At 43.1% G+C, this 22,336-nt stretch overlaps 1 protein-coding gene across 1 annotated transcript in view; it reads left to right on the top strand.

Annotated features, from left to right (window-relative positions):
- The window catches only part of LOC123744939 (protein turtle homolog B), a 535,220-nt gene that overhangs the window by 311,448 nt on the left and 201,436 nt on the right, over positions 1-22,336 (top strand). The window contains exons 2-3 of the mRNA XM_069306332.1: positions 333-465; positions 7,180-7,415. Coding sequence (XP_069162433.1) covers positions 333-465; positions 7,180-7,415 — 369 coding nt within the window. The remainder of the gene's footprint in view (positions 1-332; positions 466-7,179; positions 7,416-22,336) is intronic.

The raw sequence follows: 22,336 nt of genomic DNA, 5'->3' as shown, positions 1-22,336 counted from the left end.
CTTTCTTCTCTCTCTCTCGCCCTATATATGTCCGTCTTTATCTTCTGTCTCTGTCTTTGCCTGTCTAACTGTCTCTGTGTATGTATTGATGTCTGTGTGTCTTTTCCGTTCTTTTTCCTTTTCCTGTCTCTGCCCTGGTCATCCCGATCTCTCTGTAGGCCTATCTCTGTCTGTCTCTATTTTATTGTTTCTGTCTATGCCTTCTCACTGATTATCACTGTCTGCCTGTCTGTGTGTTTGCCAGACAAAAAAATATTTTTTAATATATTATAAAACGCATATGCCTACTAAAATGATTAATATTAATAGATCCTATTTATTCCTCTTTACAGCTATACATACCTCCGCTATGGCAGTGGTGCGGGAGAGGGCGCGTCTGCCCTGCGACGTGACCTCAGCGCTGCCTGAGGACCGAGTAGTGCTCATACTGTGGTACCGGGGCTCGACCGGCACTCCGATTTACAGGTAGGTATTTTCCACCTCCGCCTTCACCAGTCGCTACTATATGAACTCGGTTATTATTAACTGGTATTGGTAGACACCCGTGCAACTGTTCCATTGCTGTACCGAAGATTTAGTGCTCAATGCTTTTATATCTATCTATAGTTATCAAATTGGAGCTCTGTTTTTTTTTTATCAGGTCTGAAATATTGGTGGTGGTTTCCATAGATTTGTTTAACAGTTTTAGTTCTGTCAAATGATAAATATTCTGAATGGGAAGAGGTGGAGAAAGGGAATGGAAGAAAATTAATAAGTGGGAGGGGGAAAGAATGGAAGGGGAAGGAAGGGGATGAATAATGAGGGAAATGTGGGAAGAGGCCTGCACATATCCAGGTAACCCCCCCCCCCCCTTTCTTCTAAAAAGGAGAGAAACCAGTATGTTTATATAGCATAATGAGCTGGGATATGAGGACAATGAGCTGGGATATGAGGACAAGGAGCTGGGATATGAGGACTAGGAACTGGAATATGAGGACAATAAGCTGGGATATGAGGACAAGGAGCAGGGATATGAGGACAAGGAGCTGGGATATGAGGACAAGGAGCTTGAATATGAGGACAAGGAGCTGGGATACGATGAAAAGGAGCTGGGATATGAGGACAAGGAGCTGGAATATGAGGACAAAAAACTGGGTTATGCTGACTAGGAACTGGGATATGAGAACAAGGAGCTGGGATATGAGGACAAGGAGCTGGGATAAGATGGCAATGAGCTGAGACATGAGGACAAGAAGCTGGGATATGTTGACTAGGAACTGGGATATGAGGACAAGGAGCTGGGATATGAGGACAAGGAACTGAGACATGAGGCCAAGGAGCTGGGATATGAGGACAAGGAGCTGAGACACGAGGACAAGGAGCTGGGATATGCGGATAAGGAACTGAGATATGATGACAAGCAGCTGGGATATGAGGACAAGGAGCTGGGATATGAGGACAAGGAGCTGAGACATGAGGACAAGGAGCTGAGATATGATGACAAGCAGCTGGGATATGAGGACAAGGAGCTGGGATATGAGGACAAGGAGCTGGGATATGAGGACAAGGAGCTGAGACATGAGGACAAGGAGCTGGGATATGAGGACAAGGAGCTGGAATATGAAGACGAGGAGATGGAATATGAGGACAAGGAGCTGGGATATGTGGACAATGAGCTGAGACATGAGGACAAGGAGCTGGGATATGAGGAAGGAGTAAAGGAACACTGCCCAACCACCTGGACCAGCAACGAAAAAAGTTTGTTACAAAGGTGTGTGTTGTACACTGTACCGGCGTTTGGACGCTTAAACAATTGAACAGGAATTTAAAGTTTTACAGCCATCGTTGGTCAAAAGCCTCCCCTCACATCTCCCCCTCACCTCTCCCCTCACCTCTCCCCTCACTCTCCCCTTCTCTGCAAGCCCACTCGGCTGTCAAACATATATTTCATGAAATGTGATCTATTTCGCCGATCTAAATTGGATATGTGAAAATAAGTGGGCAGGACGCAGGCCCAAGTACCGACGGCTGGTTTTTAATGGTTTCAGTTTTACGGGTGTGGAGCAGAGTCCTGTTGGTCATTAGTGAGGCCAGAGTGGCCACATGCCACAAGTAGAATGGTCCATCATTCATGTGTGTGTGTGTGTGTGTGTGTGTGTGTGTGTGTGTGTGTGTGTGTGTGTGTGTGTGTGTGTGTGTGTGTGTGTGTGTGTGTGTGTGTGTGTCTTTGTGTGTCTGTGTGTTGTGTGTGTGTGTGTGTGTGTGTGTGTGTGTACTCACCTATTTGTGCTTGCGGGGGTTGAGCTTTGGCTCTTTGGTCCCGCCTCTCAACTGTCAATCAACTGGTGTACAGATTCCTGAGCCTACTGGGCTCTATCATATCTACATTTAAAACTGTGTATGGAGTCAGCCTCCACCACATCACTGCCTAATGCATTCCATCCGTTAACTACTCTGACACTAAAAAAGTTCCTTCTAACGTCTCTGTGGCTCATGTGAGTACTCAGTTTCCACCTGTGTCCCCTTGTTCGCGTCCCACCAGTGTTGAATAGTTTATCCTTGTTTACCCGGTCGATTCCTCTGAGGATTTTGTAGGTTGTGATCATGTCTCCCCTTACTCTTCTGTCTTCCAGTGTCGTAAGGTGCATTTCCCGCAGCATTTCCTCGTAACTCATGCCTCTTAGTTCTGGGACTAGTTTAGTAGCATACTACTAGTCTAGTAGCATGTGTGTGTGTGTGTGTGTGTGTGTGTGTGTGTGTGTGTGTGTGTGTGTGTGTGTGTGTGTGTGTGTGTGTGTGTGCGTGTGTGATGGGGATGTTTGTGTACTCAACTATTAGTGCTGGAACGAACTTCAGTTCCACGTGTGAAGTTTGTCCCCACAACTTCTCATCCTGCTCGATTCTCTCTCTGATATATCACTAGCAGATTTGGGTGTTCAGTTTCCTGGTATGACACTTCCCCCTTTCTCACCCCATCTCCTCCTGGAGTTCATCTTCCACTGGTGTGCCTTAATCCTGGTGTTCAGCTTATACTAGTGTGCCCTCGTCCTGGTAACCCCTCTCTTCTACTGCATTGCAATCATCTTGTCATAGCGCTCAGAAAAGTTTGTGAGGCAAGACTTCCATTTTGTAGAATATATGCTCACGTTTGAATACTAGATTTTAAAGATTCGTCTAAATATATTCACTTTAATGTTATTGAATTTTAAGAATGTGTGTATAGTTAGCTTTTGGCTTATTCTATAAATTTACAACTCCATATTTTTTTAGTATCTGGTCTCTTTATTTTAAGACTATTCCCTTTATTGACAACTCAAATTATTGAAAGTCTCTCATTAATGTCTCGGAAATCAGTTCTTAGTTTCCATCTGTGCCTTTTCCTTTTTCTATAAATTACCTTAAACGTTGTATTCACGCTCCTCTTGCTCCTTCTATCTCAAAATGTTGAAACGAATAGTTTCATTAATCTTTTCTCGCAAGATTCACTTAATTCAGGAAGACTGAGCCTTTATGCAAAATTCGGAACGCCTTCTAAATTCATTGAGTCGAATTGTAAACGAAATTTTTAACGCTTTGAGCAGCGGAATTTAGGATTGGTTTACATGAAGTTATAGTCATTGTTCTATATGCTGATTTTTTTCTAGGTTTATTGATGGCTAATATGTACCTACGACATCAGGCTCGTGCTTTGTCTGCGGCCAGAGCTGAGTCTCCTCATTTTGTAGTGTTATTGGTGGCATTTAGTGCTGTTGCTACTCTGAAAACTTTGCTTTTGCTTTTGGAATATAGTCTTGCCGCTATCTTTGAAGTATGTCTTAGAGCCTCTGGCATCATCTTGCAATTTTCCTCTGTTCTGAGTCTCCTCATCTGTATTTCATCGTCAGGAAAAAATAAATATATATGATTGAATTTACTTCTTTTTGTTATGTCGGTAACGTAAACCGCTTTTACCTCCGTTATCGTCCTTTTCGCTGTAAAACACTGCCTAATGCATTCAATGCATTAATGCATTTAAGGTCGTCCCAAAACTGCCCAGCCTCCTGGTCTGGACGATACAGCGATGGTCCCGCTTCATGCAGGTCGGCGTTCAATCCTCGACCGTCCAAGTGGTTGGGTAACCGTTCCTTTTCCCCACCGTCCCATCCCAAATCCTTATCCTGACCCCCTTCCAAGTGCTATATAGTCGCAATGGCTTGGCGTTTTCCCCTGCTAATTCCCTCTCTCCCTCACTGTAAAACTCTGGCTCCTGTCCAAGAGGTACTCGTTTATCCGGCCTAAATAGTTGAGCAGAAAGTTTAACTTTTTACTTTAGTTTGTACTGGAGCGTCATATGGGATCGAAAACCTTCTGACAGTTTAAAAAGACGTAGTTGTCGATTCCTTTCTATCCTGCCAGACTTGGCATCAATTGGTCATAAAAATCGTGAATGTTTTCCTTCTATTTTTCTTTCCCAAATCCATTTTATCGTTTTAAGATAAAATGTATATCTTATAAATGATTCAGGACTCACCTGAGTACTCTCCAATACTTTGTAAATATGCCTTGCTAAGTTCGTGTCAGTAATTCAATGTTAAGTCTTTTTCTATTTCTAAATAAGGATTCCACGTTGGCTGTTTTCCAATCCTCTGGCAGTTCCCCCCACCCGCTGTTAAAAGTGTTCATATGTTAGGAGAGGTTCTTACTCACAATAAATTGACCTGGGATACGTGGTGGCCAAATTTAAAACAAAAATAAAGCAAAAAATGAGAATGAGTGGATGAGAGAAATGATAATAATGAAAAAGTCACAAATCGCAAGACTATTTACTCCCTTATTAGTGAATTTAATTTTGATTTAGTTTTATTAGAAAGTAAAATTAATATTTTGTTTTCGTTACCACTTTTTTGTACTGACGTATTTCTTATTTTATATTGGTTTTAATTAATTTATATATGTGTGTATTTATTTTTCTACTATGTTATTAGTTCTTTAAAACTTCCAACAGATGCGTGTGTCCTTGTCATTCGTTCAGCAGCATTAACTACCCCATAACCTGCAACAATGCCATAATTTCCACCTGTTGCACCCAAATGGCAGGCTAGCTGCATCTGTTTATTGGAAACCATTTATTAGTGCGTCTGTCATAAAACATGATTAAAATGAAAATACTGAACGTGAAAAACGATATATATATGTTTGTGTGTTTTCCTGCTTGGTGTCGAAGCTGGGAGGGTTGGGGGATTGCTCGTGGTTCCTTGTTTCTACGTGGAGCATTTATTCTCAGCTTCTACACTGATGCCTGAAATAGAACTACAAGAAAAGACGTTCTCGTCTTCCTGCATGTTGTAGATCTATTATTATTCACCCCTTCTATCACATCAACATCATCCTTGCAGGCTTTTGAATTCAGATTTATTATCAATTGTTATCTCACAATTATGACTGAGGTAAATATTATACAGAGACTAAGCCTTATACAGAGACTAAGCCAAGGAATATATTTTAAACTACTCCTTCGGTAAGATGCAATACACAACAGCTTGGCTTATATTCATTTGGATCATTGCAGATTCGAATTCAAATTTCTGATCGCCAACCATGATTGCCACGGCAACAATCTCGCACTTTTGAGACACAAGTTTAAATCTCCGATAATTCAACTGAATGAAATCCTCCTCGAGATTAGTTAAGGATTGAATCTACAGTGACCCTCTTCCTTAGAGCCTTACTTTCAGTCTCGCCAAAAGTGTCCAAGACATCACACGCATTTTATTTTCTCAAAGTACTTCTTAGGATACTTCTCCAAAACACCCATTTTTTGTTCCTTTTCCATTTATTCCTGACCACACGGCATTTATCACTTATTTAGCCATTCTTTCCAGTCAATTTCTTCTTTCTTCTTTCTAGGACACATTGTTGACCAGACCACACACTAGAAGGTGAAGGGACGACGACGTTTCGGTCCGTCCTGGACCATTCTCAAGTCGACAATCGACTTGAGAATGGTCCAGGACGGACCGAAACGTCGTAGTCCCTTCATCTTCTAGTGTGTGGTCTGGTCAACATACTTCAGCCACGTTATTGTGACTCGTCGCCTGCATAGGACACATTCGCTCGTCAGTTTCTCTTTACGAATACCATTCCTGGAATCCTCTCTCGGCTCATCCCGTTCTCAATTATAGTATGTTATCAATCTTTTGTTCAATGCCTTTCCAATTCACATAAGCTACACGTCCTCTCGGTCTAGAGTTACAGAACTACCGGCACATACACTACACGTCCTCTCGGTCTAGAGTTACAGAACTACCGGCACATACACTACACGTCCTCTCGGTCTAGAGTTACAGAACTACCGGCACATACACTACACGTCCTCCCGGTCTAGAGTTACAGAGATTGTCAACAATAACCTTGCTGAGAATCATTAGAGAACTTATAATGCTATACCACTTATTATCTTCAAGTATGAACAGTTTTTCGTGTTTTAAACACTACTTTTATTATTGTTTTAATTTAACATTATTATTATAATAAAAGTGAGATTTCTTTCGCATTATTTGCTAATAATTAGGACGAGTGTGATTAAGTGACTCATTTTAATACTTTGCTCCATGTCCATTACTGTGATGTCCATTACTGTGATGTCCATTACTGTGATGTCCATTACTGTGATGTCCATTACTGTGATGTCCATTACTGTGATGTCCATTACTGTGATGTCCATTACTGTGATGTCCATTACTGTGATGTCCATTAATGTGATGTCCATTACTGTGATGTCCATTAATGTGATGTCCATTACTGTGATGTCCATTACTGTGATGTCCATTACTGTGATGTCCATTACTGTGATGTTCATTACTGTGATGTCCATTACTGTGATGTCCATTAAGCAATTTTTAGGTAAGCATATTTAGATGAGTAATACAAAGAAAATTCGTAAAGTTTTTTGTTTTATCTGTTGAACTTTTGCGTGTTATTGTCTGTAATTCTTACAAAGAGCAAGAGAGAGAGAGAGAGAGAGAGAGAGAGAGAGAGAGAGAGAGAGAGAGAGAGAGAGAGAGAGAGAGAGAGAGAGAGAGTAGAGTTCATTTATTATTTCACTTATGGGAAGGGAATATATATAATATGTTGAGTAACACAAACCATATAGGGAACTATACTGTTAGCATTACGGTACATTTTGCCCTCCTGATGTCTCTACACACACTCTCCCAACAGCTTCGACGCACGGGGGAAGACCATCCAGCAGGGGAAGCACTGGTCGGATCAGCTCCTTCTGGAGAAAAGAGCGTACTTCCAGTTGCTTCCAGGCACCACCTGGACCGGGTCCTCGGCCCCTGGAGCTCATCTGGAACTCTTCCCCGTCCAGGACCGCGATCAAGCCACCTACCGCTGCAGGGTCGACTACATGCTCTCGCCCACCAAGAACACTATCGTCAATTTCACCGTTATAAGTGAGTACCCGATGTAGTGACCTGTGTAACGCTTGTGTTGAGTTAGTACCTCTGTAACGCTTGTGTTGAGTTAGTACCTCTGTAACGCTTGTGTTGGAGTTAGTACCTCTGTAACGCTTGTATTGGGATATACACAGCCCCGCACCTGTGCCAGGTAAGTCCACTACGGGCGCACCATAGCCCGTGCTACTTTGGAACTTTTGTTCTAAGTAGCTGAATCTAAAACAACAACAACTTGTGTTGGAGTTAGTACCTTTGTGACCCTTGTGTTGGAGTCAGTACCTCTGTAACGCTTGTGTTGGAGGACAACACAACCGCTACTCGGTTACAAAATACGTTGCAACATATCAACATCGTTGATATGTTGCAAAATAATTGATTGTGCCTGTACACAATCTAATGCCTAAAATTTAGGAGAAAGAAAGAGGACACAATAAAATAATGGAACTTGTAATATATTTTTAGACTTAGATGAAGCTGTGTTCTCTAAACTTTAAGATTATGGGAGGGTGAGAACGAGCTGTCTAATGTTCCAATCTCATCTTACGATCAAGCGTTGTATAACAGTTTCTTGATATCACGATAGCGGAATGCGTATGATGTCAATTGATGAGGTTGGACGCAATTTCAATTCTTGCCTTCGACGCGCTGAGGTATTTAAATACAGAATAACACAATTTTAATAACGAAACCTAGATATTTTTAGGATTTTTACTGATAGCCAAAATACTGCACTTGAATATCACCCTGGAAATTCATATATCCAGTAAAGTGAATATTTATCAGGTGAATAGTGTGTGTGTGTGTGTGTGTGTGTGTGTGTGTGTGTGTGTGTGTGTGTGTATGTGTGTGTGTGTGTATGTGTGTGTGTGTGTGTGTGTGTGTGTGTGTGTGTGTGTGTGTGTGTGTGTGTGTGTGTGTGTGTGTTTAGATTTATTGTTTCCTTTCTTTTTTTAGCTGCCCAACTACTAGGGCTGGATGGTAGAGCGACGGTCTCGCTTCATGCAGGTCGGCGTTCAATCCCCGACCGTCCATGTGGCTCCATTCCCCCCCCCCCCCCCACCGTCCCATCCCAAATCCATATCCTGACCCCTTCCAAGTGCAATATAGTCGCAATAGCTTGGCGCTTTCCCCCTCCTGATAGTTCCTTCTTTTTTAGCTGCAACAATCACTATTTTCTACTTCCATTCTTAATAACTATAGGTACTATAATTTTGGATGACATGTTGAAATAATTGTATGGTGAGATATAAGCACTATTACATATTTACAGCATTAACATTTCTATTACTTTTACATAAATGATGTTAAGGACAAGTCCCTAATAGTTCCAATGATTAGATTAGATTACTAAGTAATTTTTTAGCTTGCTTAAGTTCAATTAACTATTGATTTACACTTGAAACACGGGTTTTGCGATAATTATTCACCAAATTACACAGATGACACGGTGTTACTAATTAGATAATTTACATTTTGTTATTGTGGAATGTTTAATTGGAGAGTATGCAACGGAAAGGTAAAGAATTACATTTCGTTGCCTGCCTTTGCCTGCCGTTGCCTACCGTTGCCTGCCTTTGCCTGCCGTTGCCTGCCGCTGCCTGCCGTTGCCTGCCGTTGTCTGCCGTTGCCTGCCGTTGTCTGCCGTTGTCTGCCGTTGTCTGCCGTTGCCTACCGTTGCCTGCCGTTGCCTACCGTTGCCTGCCGTTGCCTGCCGCTGCCTGCGCTTACTAGATGTAGCCGTAAAATAGTGACTGTGAGCCTTGAGGGGCAGTTAGCATCTCGTTTCTGTAAGCAAAGATTCTCACCAATTCCGACAAACGAAGATAACAAGCAATCTTCCTTGTAGTAAGATAGCACCAACTGTACAGCGTGAACCAGAGTCTATTGATTATTATTAAAGGTAATTATAGTCCACATTGAAGGTAATCGCTAAGGTGATGCAATGGATCTCTTGATTCCCCGTGTTTGGGATACTGGCGATTAAGCATTATGCTTTATAATGGTATTTATTTGCCTGTTCAAGTCGTCCTGAATTCAGTTTAGTTACGGCCAGCACTGAGCACAAGGTCGGCCAGTTTTCCTGATCATAAACAGCTTTTGCACTGTCGAAACAGCCATGTGAGGACACTCTGGGGAACTGATGAGCCAATATGGACCAGTAAGTGTACCTCCATGTGGCTTACTTATGGCTAGACAGAAAGATATCTCGTAAATACGTGTTGGGAGGGTTATAGAAATCTCGTAAATACGTGTTGGGAAGGTTATAAAAATCTCGTAAATACGTGTTGGGAAGGTTATAGAAATCTCGTAAATACGTGTTGGGAAGGTTATAGAAATCTCTTAAATACGTGTTGGGAAGGTTATAGAAATCTCGTAAATACGTGTTGGGAAGGTTATAAAATCTTGTAAATACGTGTTGGGAAAGTTATAAAATCACGAACGAAAACTGCTAGAAGTTTATCAAATCAACTCTGAGTGAGATACTGTGCCTGACCTCCAAGTCTATGTACACCAGTTTGAAATCTTTTTTTACACACTGTATGATTTTTATTTTACTTTGTGGTGGTCAGGAATATCAGCATTAATAGACTCTGCTCATATAAATTCATTGGAACGATCTGGGACTCTGCCTATTTTCCAAAACGTTTTCAAGATGTATAGCAAACAATTATGACAAAGTTATCAGAAGTTAGGTCGTGTAGACACATCAATATCAGGTCGGGGAGTGGCTGTGTGAAGATGTGCATTAGATTATTACTATTATTAATGAAGCCACTAATGTTCGGTAATGGATTGGCTCGTCACACACAGGCACGCTGTTGAACAAGGCTCCTCTCGTGGCTAGTACCCTTAATGTGGCATAGAACGGCTGCCGGCTGCTCTATGCTCGATGCAGGCCAGGAAGATGACCTGTAGATCTGGTATATGGTATTGTGTTAGCGCGCTCTCTGTCTGTCTCTGTCTGTCTCTCTCTCTCTCTCTCTCTCTCTCTCTCTCTCTCTCTCTCTCTCTCTCTCTCTCTCTCTCTCTCTCTCTCTCTCTCTCTCTCTCTCTCTCTCTCTCTCTCTCTCTCTCTCTCTCTCTCTCTCTCTCTCTCTCTCTCTCTCTCTCTCTCTCTCTCTCTTATACTTACGTAGACAGCTAACGCGACAGTCCACCTGGAAGGCGATAAGGGTACATTGTTATCCTGCGCTATAATTTAAAGTCACTTTTTTTGGTAGTAATACAATGCGACGTCAAAAGAGCCTTCATTAAGAAATATTCCTTTTATTAATAGATTTTATTGTTTTTATAATATTAATTGAATAAACCAATTTGGAAAGACATATTTGAAAATAACTAAAATCAATCTGGTTATCAGGCAATTCGGGCCTTGCTTACTAGGCCAAGTAATGCGGTTCTGGCTTTTAAATACGATATATATATATATATATATATATATATATATATATATATATATATATATATATATATATATATTTATTTCACCAATTCAGCTCATTCTTCTCTATTGTTCTCAAATCTCCAGCATCAATGTGGTGATGAGCTCGTAGTTTTCTTGCACTGCACTTATATACCCCATTCTCGGATTATCATCCTCATTCATTAAGATTCTTACAAATTTCACTGTCAAGAAACTAAATAAACATGAACTTGGAAGATAAATAAATGATACCAAGACAATTATTTTCATTGGAATAATTATAGTTGATTGTGATAAACAAGCCGCAAGTTTGTGGCAAAAGTATTATAAGGTAAAATTTGCGTTCTCTATTTCTGAACTGAAGATTTATTTAGTCGAAAGTTATTAGGAAAGTCTTAAATAAGATTGGCTTTTATAAATTTAATGTTTCACACACACACACAAAACCAGTTGATTGACAGTTGAGAGGCGGGACCAAAGAGCCAAAGTGGAACCCCCGCAAGCATAAATATGTGAGTACAAATAGGTGAGTATACACACACACACACACACACGCACACACACACACACACACACACACACACACACACACACACACACACACACACACACACACACACACACACATACAACCCCTGAATGAATGCCCCTGTTACCTAGCAGTAAATAGGTACCTGGGAGTTAGTCAGCTGTCACGGGCTGCTTCTTGAGCTGTGTGTGTGTGTGTGTGGTGTGGGAAAAAAATAAGTAGTTAGTAAACAGTTGATTAACAGTTGAGAGGCGGGCCGAAAGAGCAAAGCTCAACCCCCGCAAACACAACTAAGTGAATACAACTAGGTTAATACACACACACACAATGAGTCAAAATAATAGAGGAGTTTTAAAGCTGGCGAAATATTACAAGCGGAGATCCCCATACCTCCAACATCGTAAGACTTCGATGTTCCTAATGTATATGACTCGTAGCCTGGTGGATAGCGCGCAGGACTCGTAATTCTGTGGCGCGGGTTCGATTCCCGCACGAGGCAGAAACAAATGGGCAAAGTTTCTTTCACCCTGAATGCCCCTGTTACCTAGCAGTAAATAGGTACCTGGGAGTTAGTCAGCTGTCACGGGCTGCTTCCTGGGGGTGGAGGCCTGGTCGAGGACCGGGCCGCGAGGACACTAAAAGCCCCGAAATCATCTCCAGATAACCTCAAGAAGACTGACCTAAGTGAGAGCGTGAACCCGTAAATATCAACATTTGTAAATGACGAAAAGATAAAGACGACGGTAAAAATGGACTTGAATGGAGGAAAGTTATAGAAGCTCCATGACTGTAGTTGGCAAGGGAAGGGAAGGGACCCGTCAGGGGTAAAGCGCCAAGCTATTACGACTATATAGCACTTGGAAGAGGTCAAGATAAGGATTTGGGATGGGACGGGGGGGAAGGAATGGTGCCCAACCACTTGGACAGTTGGGAATTGAACGCCGACCTGCATGAAGCGCGTTGTTTATTCTAACAAGTGTCTAGTAATAAAGAGGGGAAAAGAGGGACAGGATACCAAAAGATATCTGCAAGTATAAGGACGAGATAACTACAGGAATGGGAAAGTCGTGAAGAAGTTGTGTCTAAGTTGGCCATAACATTCAGATATATACTTCGACAGAGAATTTGAACGTCGCCATAATTAAATTGTAACGTAACAGGACTATAGTAGGCAGGCATTACAAGTTCCTGATCAGAGACCGGGCCGGTGACCTTTCAACCCCCGGAACCACTGTAAGATAACTACAAGGTTAGACTACACTTCTCTGTAGACACTGATAGGTGAGTACAATTTCCATGTCAACATTGTCCTCTCCTCCTCCCCCCCTCTCCCCCCCCCCCCTCCTCTTCCCTTCACAACAGGCTTCAGGAAATAAAAGTAGGAATCGGCTCCTGGATTTGCCAGGACATGTGTCAGACTCGTCAGACAATCAGGGAAGGTAAACTGCGCCCTTGTCTCAGAGGCCAGCCGACCCCTCGCACCACACTCTCACTCCTCCTACACTCTCACTCCTCCTACTCTCTCCTTCCCACTGTTTTCTCACCTTCTCTGCACTCTTCCTCCCACTACATGCCTCGGTCCCTGCTACACACTCCCTCCCTCTGTTCTCTCGCTTCTCCTACACTCTCGCTTGCCCTACACTCCCTTACACTCTCACTCCCTCCTACTCTCTCCTTCCCACTGTTTTCTCACCTTCTCTGCACTCTTCCTCCCACTACATGCCTCGGTCCCTGCTACACACTCCCTCCCTCTGTTCTCTCGCTTCTCCTACACTCTCGCTTGCCCTACACTCTCACTCCGAGTGCACACCTGGAGCGAGAGTGTACTCTAAGGGTGTGTACTTGGAGGGGTACTCTGCCGCAACAAGAGCCGTTCATTTAGTCAGCAGGAGAAGCTACTCAGGTCAGTCAGTAAGGGGTCGGGTAAATGCTGTTGAAAAGAGACAGAGACGCCTGGTGTAGAGGGAAGTGATTACAAGCGCTAGTGCCATGGGGGAAGTGAACTTGATACTCTTTTACCCAATACATGTTTATTTCCATTGCCTGCTGCTGTAGCTTCCTATCTCCTGCTATTGTAGTTACCTGTCTCCTGCTACTGTAGCTATCTGTCTCCTGCTACTGTAGCTACTTGTCCCCTGCTACTATAGCTACCTGTCTCCTGCTGTGTAGTTACCTGTCTCCTGCTGCTGTAGCTTCCTGTCTCTTGCTGCTGTAGCTTACCTGTCTCCTGCTGCTGTAGCTTCCTGTCTCCTTGCTGCTGTAGCTACCTGTCTCCTGCTACTGTAGCTACCTGTCTCCTGCTGCTGTAGCTATCCTGTCTCCTGCTGCTGTAGCTTACCTGTCTCCTGCTGCTGTAGCTACCTGTCTCCTGCTGCTGTAGCTACCTGTCTCCTGCTGCTGTAGCTACCTGTCTCCTGCTACTGTAGCTTCCTGTCTCCTGCTGCTGTAGCCTCCTGTCTCCTTGCTGCTGTAGCTACCTGTCTCCTGCTACTGTAGCTATCTGTCTCCTGCTACTGTAGCTACCTGTCTCCTGCTGCTGTAGCTTCCTGTCTCCTGCTGCTGTAGCTACCTGTCTCCTGCTACAGTAGCTACCTGTCTCCTGCTACTGTAGCTATCTGTCTCCTGCTACTGTAGCTACCTGTCTCCTGCTACTGTAGCTTCCTGTCTCCTGCTGCTGTAGCTACCTGTCTCCTGCTGCTGTAGCCTCCTGTCTCCTGCTACAGTAGCTTCCCTGTCTCCTGCGATAGTTTACCTGGTCCTACAACCTTATCTTCTTGAGGTTATCTTGAGATGATTTCGGGGCTTAGTGTCCCCGCGGCCCGGTCCTCGATCGGGCCTCCACCCCCAGGAAGCAGCCCGTAGCAGCTGTCTAACTCCCAGGTACCTATATACTGCTAGGTAACAGGGGCATCAGGGTGAAAGAAACATTTTGCCCATTTGTCTCCGCCTCCACCGGGGATCGAACCCGGAACCTCAGGACTACGAATCCGAAGCGCTGTCCACCCAGCTGTCCAGTGAGGTTTTCCTGCGAAGTGGCCGTTCGGTCTGGATTCTTAGGTTTAATGGCCAAATCACGTTCCTGCTTAAATACTTCCCCGGAAGCTTGTGTTAAACCCGTCGCATAGCTCCGTATCATTCTCTGTGTGTCTTCCCTCCACTCCTTCCTTCTGTCAAGTCTGATAAGCTGGTGGTTCATAGTCATCGTCCACTTGGTGAAGCTACGGAACGGTTTTGGCCCGGACCTGCCTGTGTGCGATGTTATTCTCGTACTGTTACTTCTTCTCACAACTAGGCGAGTACAACTAGGTGAGTACATACATATATATATATATATATATATATATATATATATATATATATATATATATATATATATATATATATATATATATATATATATATATATACATATGCAGGAATATCAAAAAGTTACACAAGTTCATTCATGCAGCCACTCCCACACGAATGCATACACACACCAAAACGTTCTCCCTCCCCCCATTTCAAAAGTTACAGCTCATATATAGTTGAGGAATATACCCCTTAAGAACTGAGGCCCAAACTAACCTCGTCGCTCAAGGCATGAGAAGCGTTTGTTTAGATATACTTTTAAATGGTAAGAAGTCTCTAGTTTAATCCCTCATCAGGGTGATCAAAGAGATAATACTTAGCTAGAAATACAGACATTATCTGTCTCATAAAAACGTAATAACTACCGAACAAAGCCCCATTGTACGCTTCTAACACGTGACAAGTGCCTCAATGTGGCGGGAGGGAGGGGGCCGGTCGGCCGAGCGGACAGCACGCTGGACTTGTGATCCTGTGGTCCTGGGTTCGATCCCAGGCGCCGGCGAGAAACAATGGGCAGAGTTTCTTTCACCCTATGCCCCTGTTACCTAGCAGTAAAATAGGTACCTGGGTGTTAGTCAGCTGTCACGGGCTGCTTCCTGGGGGTGGAGGCCTGGTCGAGGACCGGGCCGCGTGGACACTAAAGCCCCGAAATCATCTCAAGATAGATGTGTAAACAAAAACATGGAACCCGCATCTAACTAACATGTAAACAATAGCTTGAATAAAGTGACTTGCCACATAGCTGCTCTCCGAAATAAAAAAAGGAAAGGGTTATCTTGAGATGATTTCGGGGCTTTAGTGTCCCCGCGGCCCGGTCCTCGACCAGGCCTCCACCCCCAGGAAGCAGCCCGTGACAGCTGACTAACACCCAGATACCTATTTTACTGCTAGGTAACAGGGGCATAGGGTGAAAGAAACTCTGCCCATTGTTTCTCCCCGGCGCCCGGGATCGAACCCGGGACCACAGGATCACAAGTTCAGCGTGCTGTCCGCTCGGCCGACCGGCTCCCTTTTACGAGAGTACATTTTACCTGAACATCACCTGAAAAGTGGAGACCCAGAGAGGACTTGACCGTGGCTTACAAGATACTCAGGAAGAAAGACTGAGTGACGACAAAGTGAAGAATGGCGATATGGTTAAAATAATAACAAATATTGTGGAGCAGGAGAGACCAGGTGTAGCACCTCAACAATGAGCGCGTCGTGAGACACAGCCACGAGGTGGCGTCAGAAGCTAATATGTTCATAATTTTAGGTCAAATTAAGAGGACCTGCTGCATGGGTAACAGCTTCTCCATGTCAATCTACCCCGGCTTTGCGCCCTGGAGAAACCACTCCCGAGCGCAACACCATGGTCTCCTGACTGATGGATGCCTACTATTTATTATGGTCCCAGGAGCAATAATTCCCGAAAATACAAACATACACAATGAGCCCTTCTGTAGCTACCTGTCTCCTGCCACTGTAGCTGAACCTAAACACAATGAACCCCCACTCCAGGGGCCTCGTAGCCTGGTGGATAGCGCGCAGGACTCGTAATTCTGTGGCGCGGGTTCGATTCCCGCACGAGGCAGAAACAAATGGGCAAAGTTTCTTTCACCCTGAATGCCCCTGTTACCTAGCAGTAAATAGGTACCTGGGAGTTAGTCAGCTGTCACGGGCTGCTTCCTGGGGGTGGAGGCCTGGTCAAGGACCGGGCCGCGGGGACACTAAAGCTCCGAAATCACCTCAAGATAACCTCAAGATAACGCCTCCGCAACCAACATATATACTAACACAAACATGCACAGCCTCATGTAAACATTCGCCTGGGACAGGAAACGCCACACAACACAACCACCATCACATATTCCTGTTCCATAGACACGCAACATATTCCTTAGGTATACTTTCCTTTAGTATACCACAGCATATGAGCACCTATGACTGGCCCTGTAGCATACCACAGCATATCAGCACCTATGACTGGCTCTGTAGCATACCACAGCATATCATCACTCTTTGCGTAAAGTATAATTTAGTATTTGCTTTGCATACTGGCTTCACATTTACATTTAGCTATTTGTTTATTTTTGTTTTTTTCCAAAGCTCATTTATGTTAAAAGTTTATTCACACAAATATTGTTTATTAATGTATCAATTCAATTATGTGTTTTGTTGTGTGTGTTCATTATTCAGCACCAAAACACTAAACTACAAATGTTAATACGACACATTTTGAAATATTTTGAAAACTGTTGATATTTAGGTCCGACACGAACCACAATCAAGTAGAGACCCAACTGGGTACAACAAATTGTGGGCGGCAGAGAGAGAGAGAGAGAGAGAGAGAGAGAGAGAGAGAGAGAGAGAGAGAGAGAGAGAGAGAGAGAGAGAGAGAGAGAGGACAAAGTGACACAGATAGACAGACAGACAGACAGACTCTCTGAGAGAATGATGTAATAAATGAGTCTATAGAGCAGGCTTCAGATGAGCTGAGGTAGGATAACAGCTCTTGCTTGCAGTTTCACTGATATCCCCTAATAAACCCTACTCCTAATTAAACAAAAAAAGAGAAACAGAGCGAGAGTATTCGATTATTAATTAATTATCAGGAGAAAGTGCCTAACCAGTATGACTACTCAGCACTTGGAGGAGATATGAAGACATGTAGTTAAAATACGAGTGTTAAAATAGTTATACATTTTATTTTAACCGAGTAAATCTCTCGGATAAGGTTATCATTAAAGCAATATTTTCGCGTCGTGGTGAATGGTATTTGTATTAACTAGCTGAAGGATCTCTCCCCCCACTCTGCCGTATCTATGATAAAACATACTTTTTTACAGACCGTCAATTAGAACATATTCCAGGCGGCAGTAATCTGTTGTAAACAGATTTGATACGCTTTTATTACACGTAAATTCGAGTTGTTTGTTATTGAATAAATACTTATAGTGAAGGTGGTATTCAGTTCTTCCGAATTTTCTATAAAGAATATCCAACAACAGAACCTCCCCTTTCCGTTAAAAGACGATAATCATTCACTAAAAACAAAAACAAACTGGTTCTCAAGCCTTCGGCTAAATCCGAAATGAGGTCAATTCTAGCTAACTGGGTGGATTTACTTACAAATGCTACGGCTTTAGTCTTATGAAGACAGACACTTGTATCTCCACCTTTTTGGTCACTTTTGTACCGTGTAAATTTCCCGGTAACTCGTTCAAAGTTACTTCGAACAGAGTCATCAAGAAGGACTTAACAGCGGCCACCTCTCAAGCGTAATGGGGTTATACAGAGCCGGGTGCGCAGTCTACGATGTTGGTTCGAATCCCTTGATGTTGGCACTGACAACCGTTCAGCTGTCGGTCTGTCTTCTGCAGTCTGGCATTACTAGGGCAGGTACTAGGGCAACATGCGCTTAGATCAGTGTTGCGGTGTGAGGGAGGGAAGAAGAAATAGCCTTACTAGATGGGATTAGACGAGGAGAGAAATCTATATCTGTATACCCCGCTGATTAGTCTTGTTGAACCTGTTGTACCTGTTGCGTTTATCATTTAACTCTTCTGACATTGGAATTCTATGTTGAATCTGGCTTTAGTGTTGTGGATGGAGGGGGTTTTCAACAACTATAAGTGCATTCTACTTGGTATGGTGATATTGTTGTTGGTGTTGGGTGGTGGAGATGGTGGTGGTAGTGGTGGTGGTGGTGGTGGTGGTACTTAAGACGATCGAGCCTTCACACCGACGCTCCTCAGACACGCCTCCGCATACCAGCTCTACTGACAAAGACAATTGATATAAGAATGGCATATATTACTGCCACCCAGCCAACCAGTCTACCAGTCTACCAGTCTACCAATCAACCATCCAAAACGTCAAAACAGAGCGCCTTTCAGCTAGATACACAGTCAGTCAGCCTTCCTATGAACCATTTAACTAGACATTTAATTAGTCAACTATATACTCAGGGAACCCAATTAACCAAACAGCAACCAAGAGTTAGCCAATTAACTTGAAAGTCAATTATCCAGACAATCAGATATCATTCAAGCCAGCTGAATGATACTGGCTTAAATGTCACTGACATCCAATCAATTATGCCCTGTCTACTGATCAACCAGCTAGTCAGTTAACTGTCAAAACATGTATAGAGTAATTCATCTGTCACCGGAACTAGTTGTCAATTATGTAACTTGTCTGTGAGGCAAATAACTTAGCCATTCAGGAAATAAGTAAAAAAATTCCACAATTGACGTAAACACAAACTCGTCCAGTGCGCCTTCCTGTTATCTTGCTAATGAGTTTGTATGTCTTTTTGAAAGCACTTTGTTTACTGGTGTATTTTGAAGACACTTGTGTACTGGCTTATTTTGAAGCACTTATGTACTGGTGTGTTTTGAAGACACTTACTGGACGACTATTGCAATAGCTTTTAAAACCCCTTTCTTTTTATTTAACCTATTGTTGAAACTATGTGGGGAGGTATCCTGAACTACCATCTCCTCTAAGTTGCTGGCGAACAGTCACAATAACATAGCTGAAGTAGTTTGACCAGACCACACACTAGAAGGTGAAGGGACGACGACGTTTCGGTTCGTCCTGGACCATTCAATCGACTTGAGAATGGTCCAGCACGGACCGAAACGTCGTCCTCTAAGTTCATTCCTCTAGCTCACTAATCTTACACTGAAGTGCTATCATACATCCCTATGACTCATTTTTGGTTTCGTCCAACCACTTAGACTGGACGGTGTAGCGACGGCCTCGCTTCATGCGGGTCGGCGTTCAATCCCCGATCGTCCAAGTGGTTGGACACCATTCCTTCTCCCCGTATCATCCCAAATCCTTATCCTAATCCCTTCCAATTGCTATATAGTAGTAATATCTTGGCGCTTTCCCTTTGTAATTCCCTCCCTTCCCTTCATTTGAGTTTCTAATATATACTCATGTCCTCTCGTCCCGCTCCTGTTCATGCTAAACATTTCGGGTCTGTCCACTTTTCAATGCCTCTTAAGAATCTCATATGTCGTGATCATGTCGCCCCTTATAATCTTTTCCTGCGTGATGAAGTCTAGTTCTTTCAGCATTTCTTCGTAGTTCAGGGATAATTTTTGCTGCAGACCAAAGAACATCCTATTTGGCCTGGCAGGAGGACTTGTACTATAACTATATTTAAGGAATAAGCATACACAGTGGGCACTAACTACACGCTCTTTATCCTTGCCATGAATACCCAGCAGGATCCAAGAGAAATTAAGCTGGAGGAGACTGTTGAAATACTTGGAATGGAAAACTTTTTGACAAGGCTTCAGTGAGATCCCAGAAGGAGAGTCGTGTCTGGGAAACCTCCTGGAGTTATAAAACCAGGTGTCATTGCTCAGGAAAGAAAGGAATATGGGAATATTTTTTATCTAGATTGTGTGTGTGTGTGTGTGTGTGTGTGTGTGTGTGTGTTTGTTTGTTTGTTTGTTTGTGTGTGTGTGTGTGTGTGTGTGTGTGTGTGTGTGTGTGTGTGTGTGTGTGTTTGTTTGTTTGTGTGTGTGTGTGTGTGTGTGTGTGTGTGTGTGTGTGTGTGTGAGTGTGTGTGTGTGTGTGTGTGTGTGTGTGTGTGTGTGTGTACTCACCTAGTTATACTCACCTAGTTGTGTTTGCAGGGGTTGAGCTCTGGCTCTTTGGTCTCGCCTCTCAACTGTCAATCAACTGGTGTACAGATTCCTGAGCCTATTGGGCTCTATCATATCTACACTTGAAACTGTGTATGGAGTCAGCCTCCACCACAACACTACTTAATGCATTCCATTTGTTAACTACCCTGACACTGAAAAAATTCTTTCTAACGTGTGTATGTGTGAGTGTGAGTGTGAGTGTGTGTGTGTGTGTGTGTGTGTGTGTGTGTGTGTGTGTGTGTGTGTGTGTGTGTGTGTGTGTGTGTGTGTGTTTATTTGAGAATTGGTTTGATGGTGTTTGTTATTCCATAGGTGTGTTTGCATACGTTGTTGTTTCCTTGTCGCTACACACTTATATCTATGTTCGTGCGTGACCGTATAGAAGCCGCTCCCCAGAGTAACCATTAGCACAAGTAATAAATTCCTGCTGCACTTTCGTTGCTAAATGAACCTCTAGAATTTAACTACAAAATAATATTTTGCAAAAGCTGGACTTGCCAAGGTTCCTATTTTTTTGCTACCACAGTTTAAGAATTCCAGTGTTTATCTTACGTGCTATTGCAAAAAATACACCGAATATTGAACAAATTAATTTAAGTTATAGTCGGAAACCAAAAAAGAAATCTTTAATCCAAGGATCTGTTGAAGGTTTTTATAAAGATTTGGTCAAACGCGTATCCAGAAACGCTACAAAATTCTTAATATGATATTCTGAAAAAAAAAACAAATTCTTGTAAACATTTTCCTTTGAGACATTCTTCGTAGATTTCAATTTAAATCGTAATGATCGTAAGTAACTTAACTACAAATTTAGTGGAAAATTTAATATTATTTTAGTGATCTTTCTAGGTTCCTAGAATCAAAACAACAGACCAATGTTATCTTTCTTGGTTCTGAAGTCACAACCATAGACTGTTAGATTCTAGTATTTTTAGACTACGTCCACCTGAAATTTGGCCTCAAGCAGATCATTAGCAGAAGTATCCATAGATATTTCTAGTTCTAGGGCTGCAGCCTGTCTTCTTATAAAGAACGATGTATTTCGACCGTATACGTTACATAAGGCCAAAGATTTTCGCATCAGAAAATAGAAACGGCTCGTGAAAGTGACGCACTTTCCCATTTTCTGTTTTGGGTCCTCTGGTAGGTTAGGAGAAGACACTTTAAATTGACCGTTTTCTAGACGTTGGGAAACTTTAGGAGGACGGACTGACCTTAAACCAGAGTAGCAGCACAGTCACTAAAGTTAACTCTCTCTCTCTCTCTCTCTCTCTCTCTCTCTCTCTCTCTCTCTCTCTCTCTTCGGAACCTACATCGCCAAAAGTCACCTGTTAATAGAAAAAGCTTAAAGATGAGAGGGAAAATCCTGATTTACCTTGCACTACTCCGGAGAGGCAATCACGGTGCGTCATTAGGAAAGAAAGCCGCTTTTCTGGGAAAGGGGAATTGGGAGGAGATATAAGTGGGGAGGAGGGTGACATAGGGAAGTGCGGAGAAATTAGAATGAGAGAAGGTAAAGGAGCAGTTGGGAAGGAAAGGGGAGAGGGGGGGATGTTGCGACTATATGGGATAAAGCAAGGAAACGAGTGGTAGGGAAGGCGGAGAATATACGGAGAAAGGAGAGAGGAGGAGTGAAGATAAGCGAAAAGACTACATAACTAATAGAGAGGGGAGAGGGTAGAGAAGAAGAGGAATTATATGGAGGGGTTGAAAGAAGGAGGAGAGAGTGGTGAAACAGGGGGATAGATGAGATTACGTGAAAAGAGAAGATGAGGTTGGAGAGTGAGAGAGGAAGCCAGGACCAGGAGAGGGGGGGTCGTATTCACAACAGTAACCCATCTAAGACAACCTAGGATGAGGAGACGGGGAACAAGTCATGACGAATATATAGCACTTGGAAGGGGTCAGGATGAAGGATTTGCGATTAGACGGGGAGGGAGGGTTGAGAAGGAATGGTACCCAACCA

This window comes from Procambarus clarkii, chromosome 57 (genome assembly GCF_040958095.1).
Source record: "Procambarus clarkii isolate CNS0578487 chromosome 57, FALCON_Pclarkii_2.0, whole genome shotgun sequence".
Lineage (NCBI taxonomy): Eukaryota > Metazoa > Arthropoda > Malacostraca > Decapoda > Cambaridae > Procambarus > Procambarus clarkii.
Note: the sequence above shows the minus strand (reverse complement) of the source record. Positions and strands in the feature narration are given on the sequence as shown.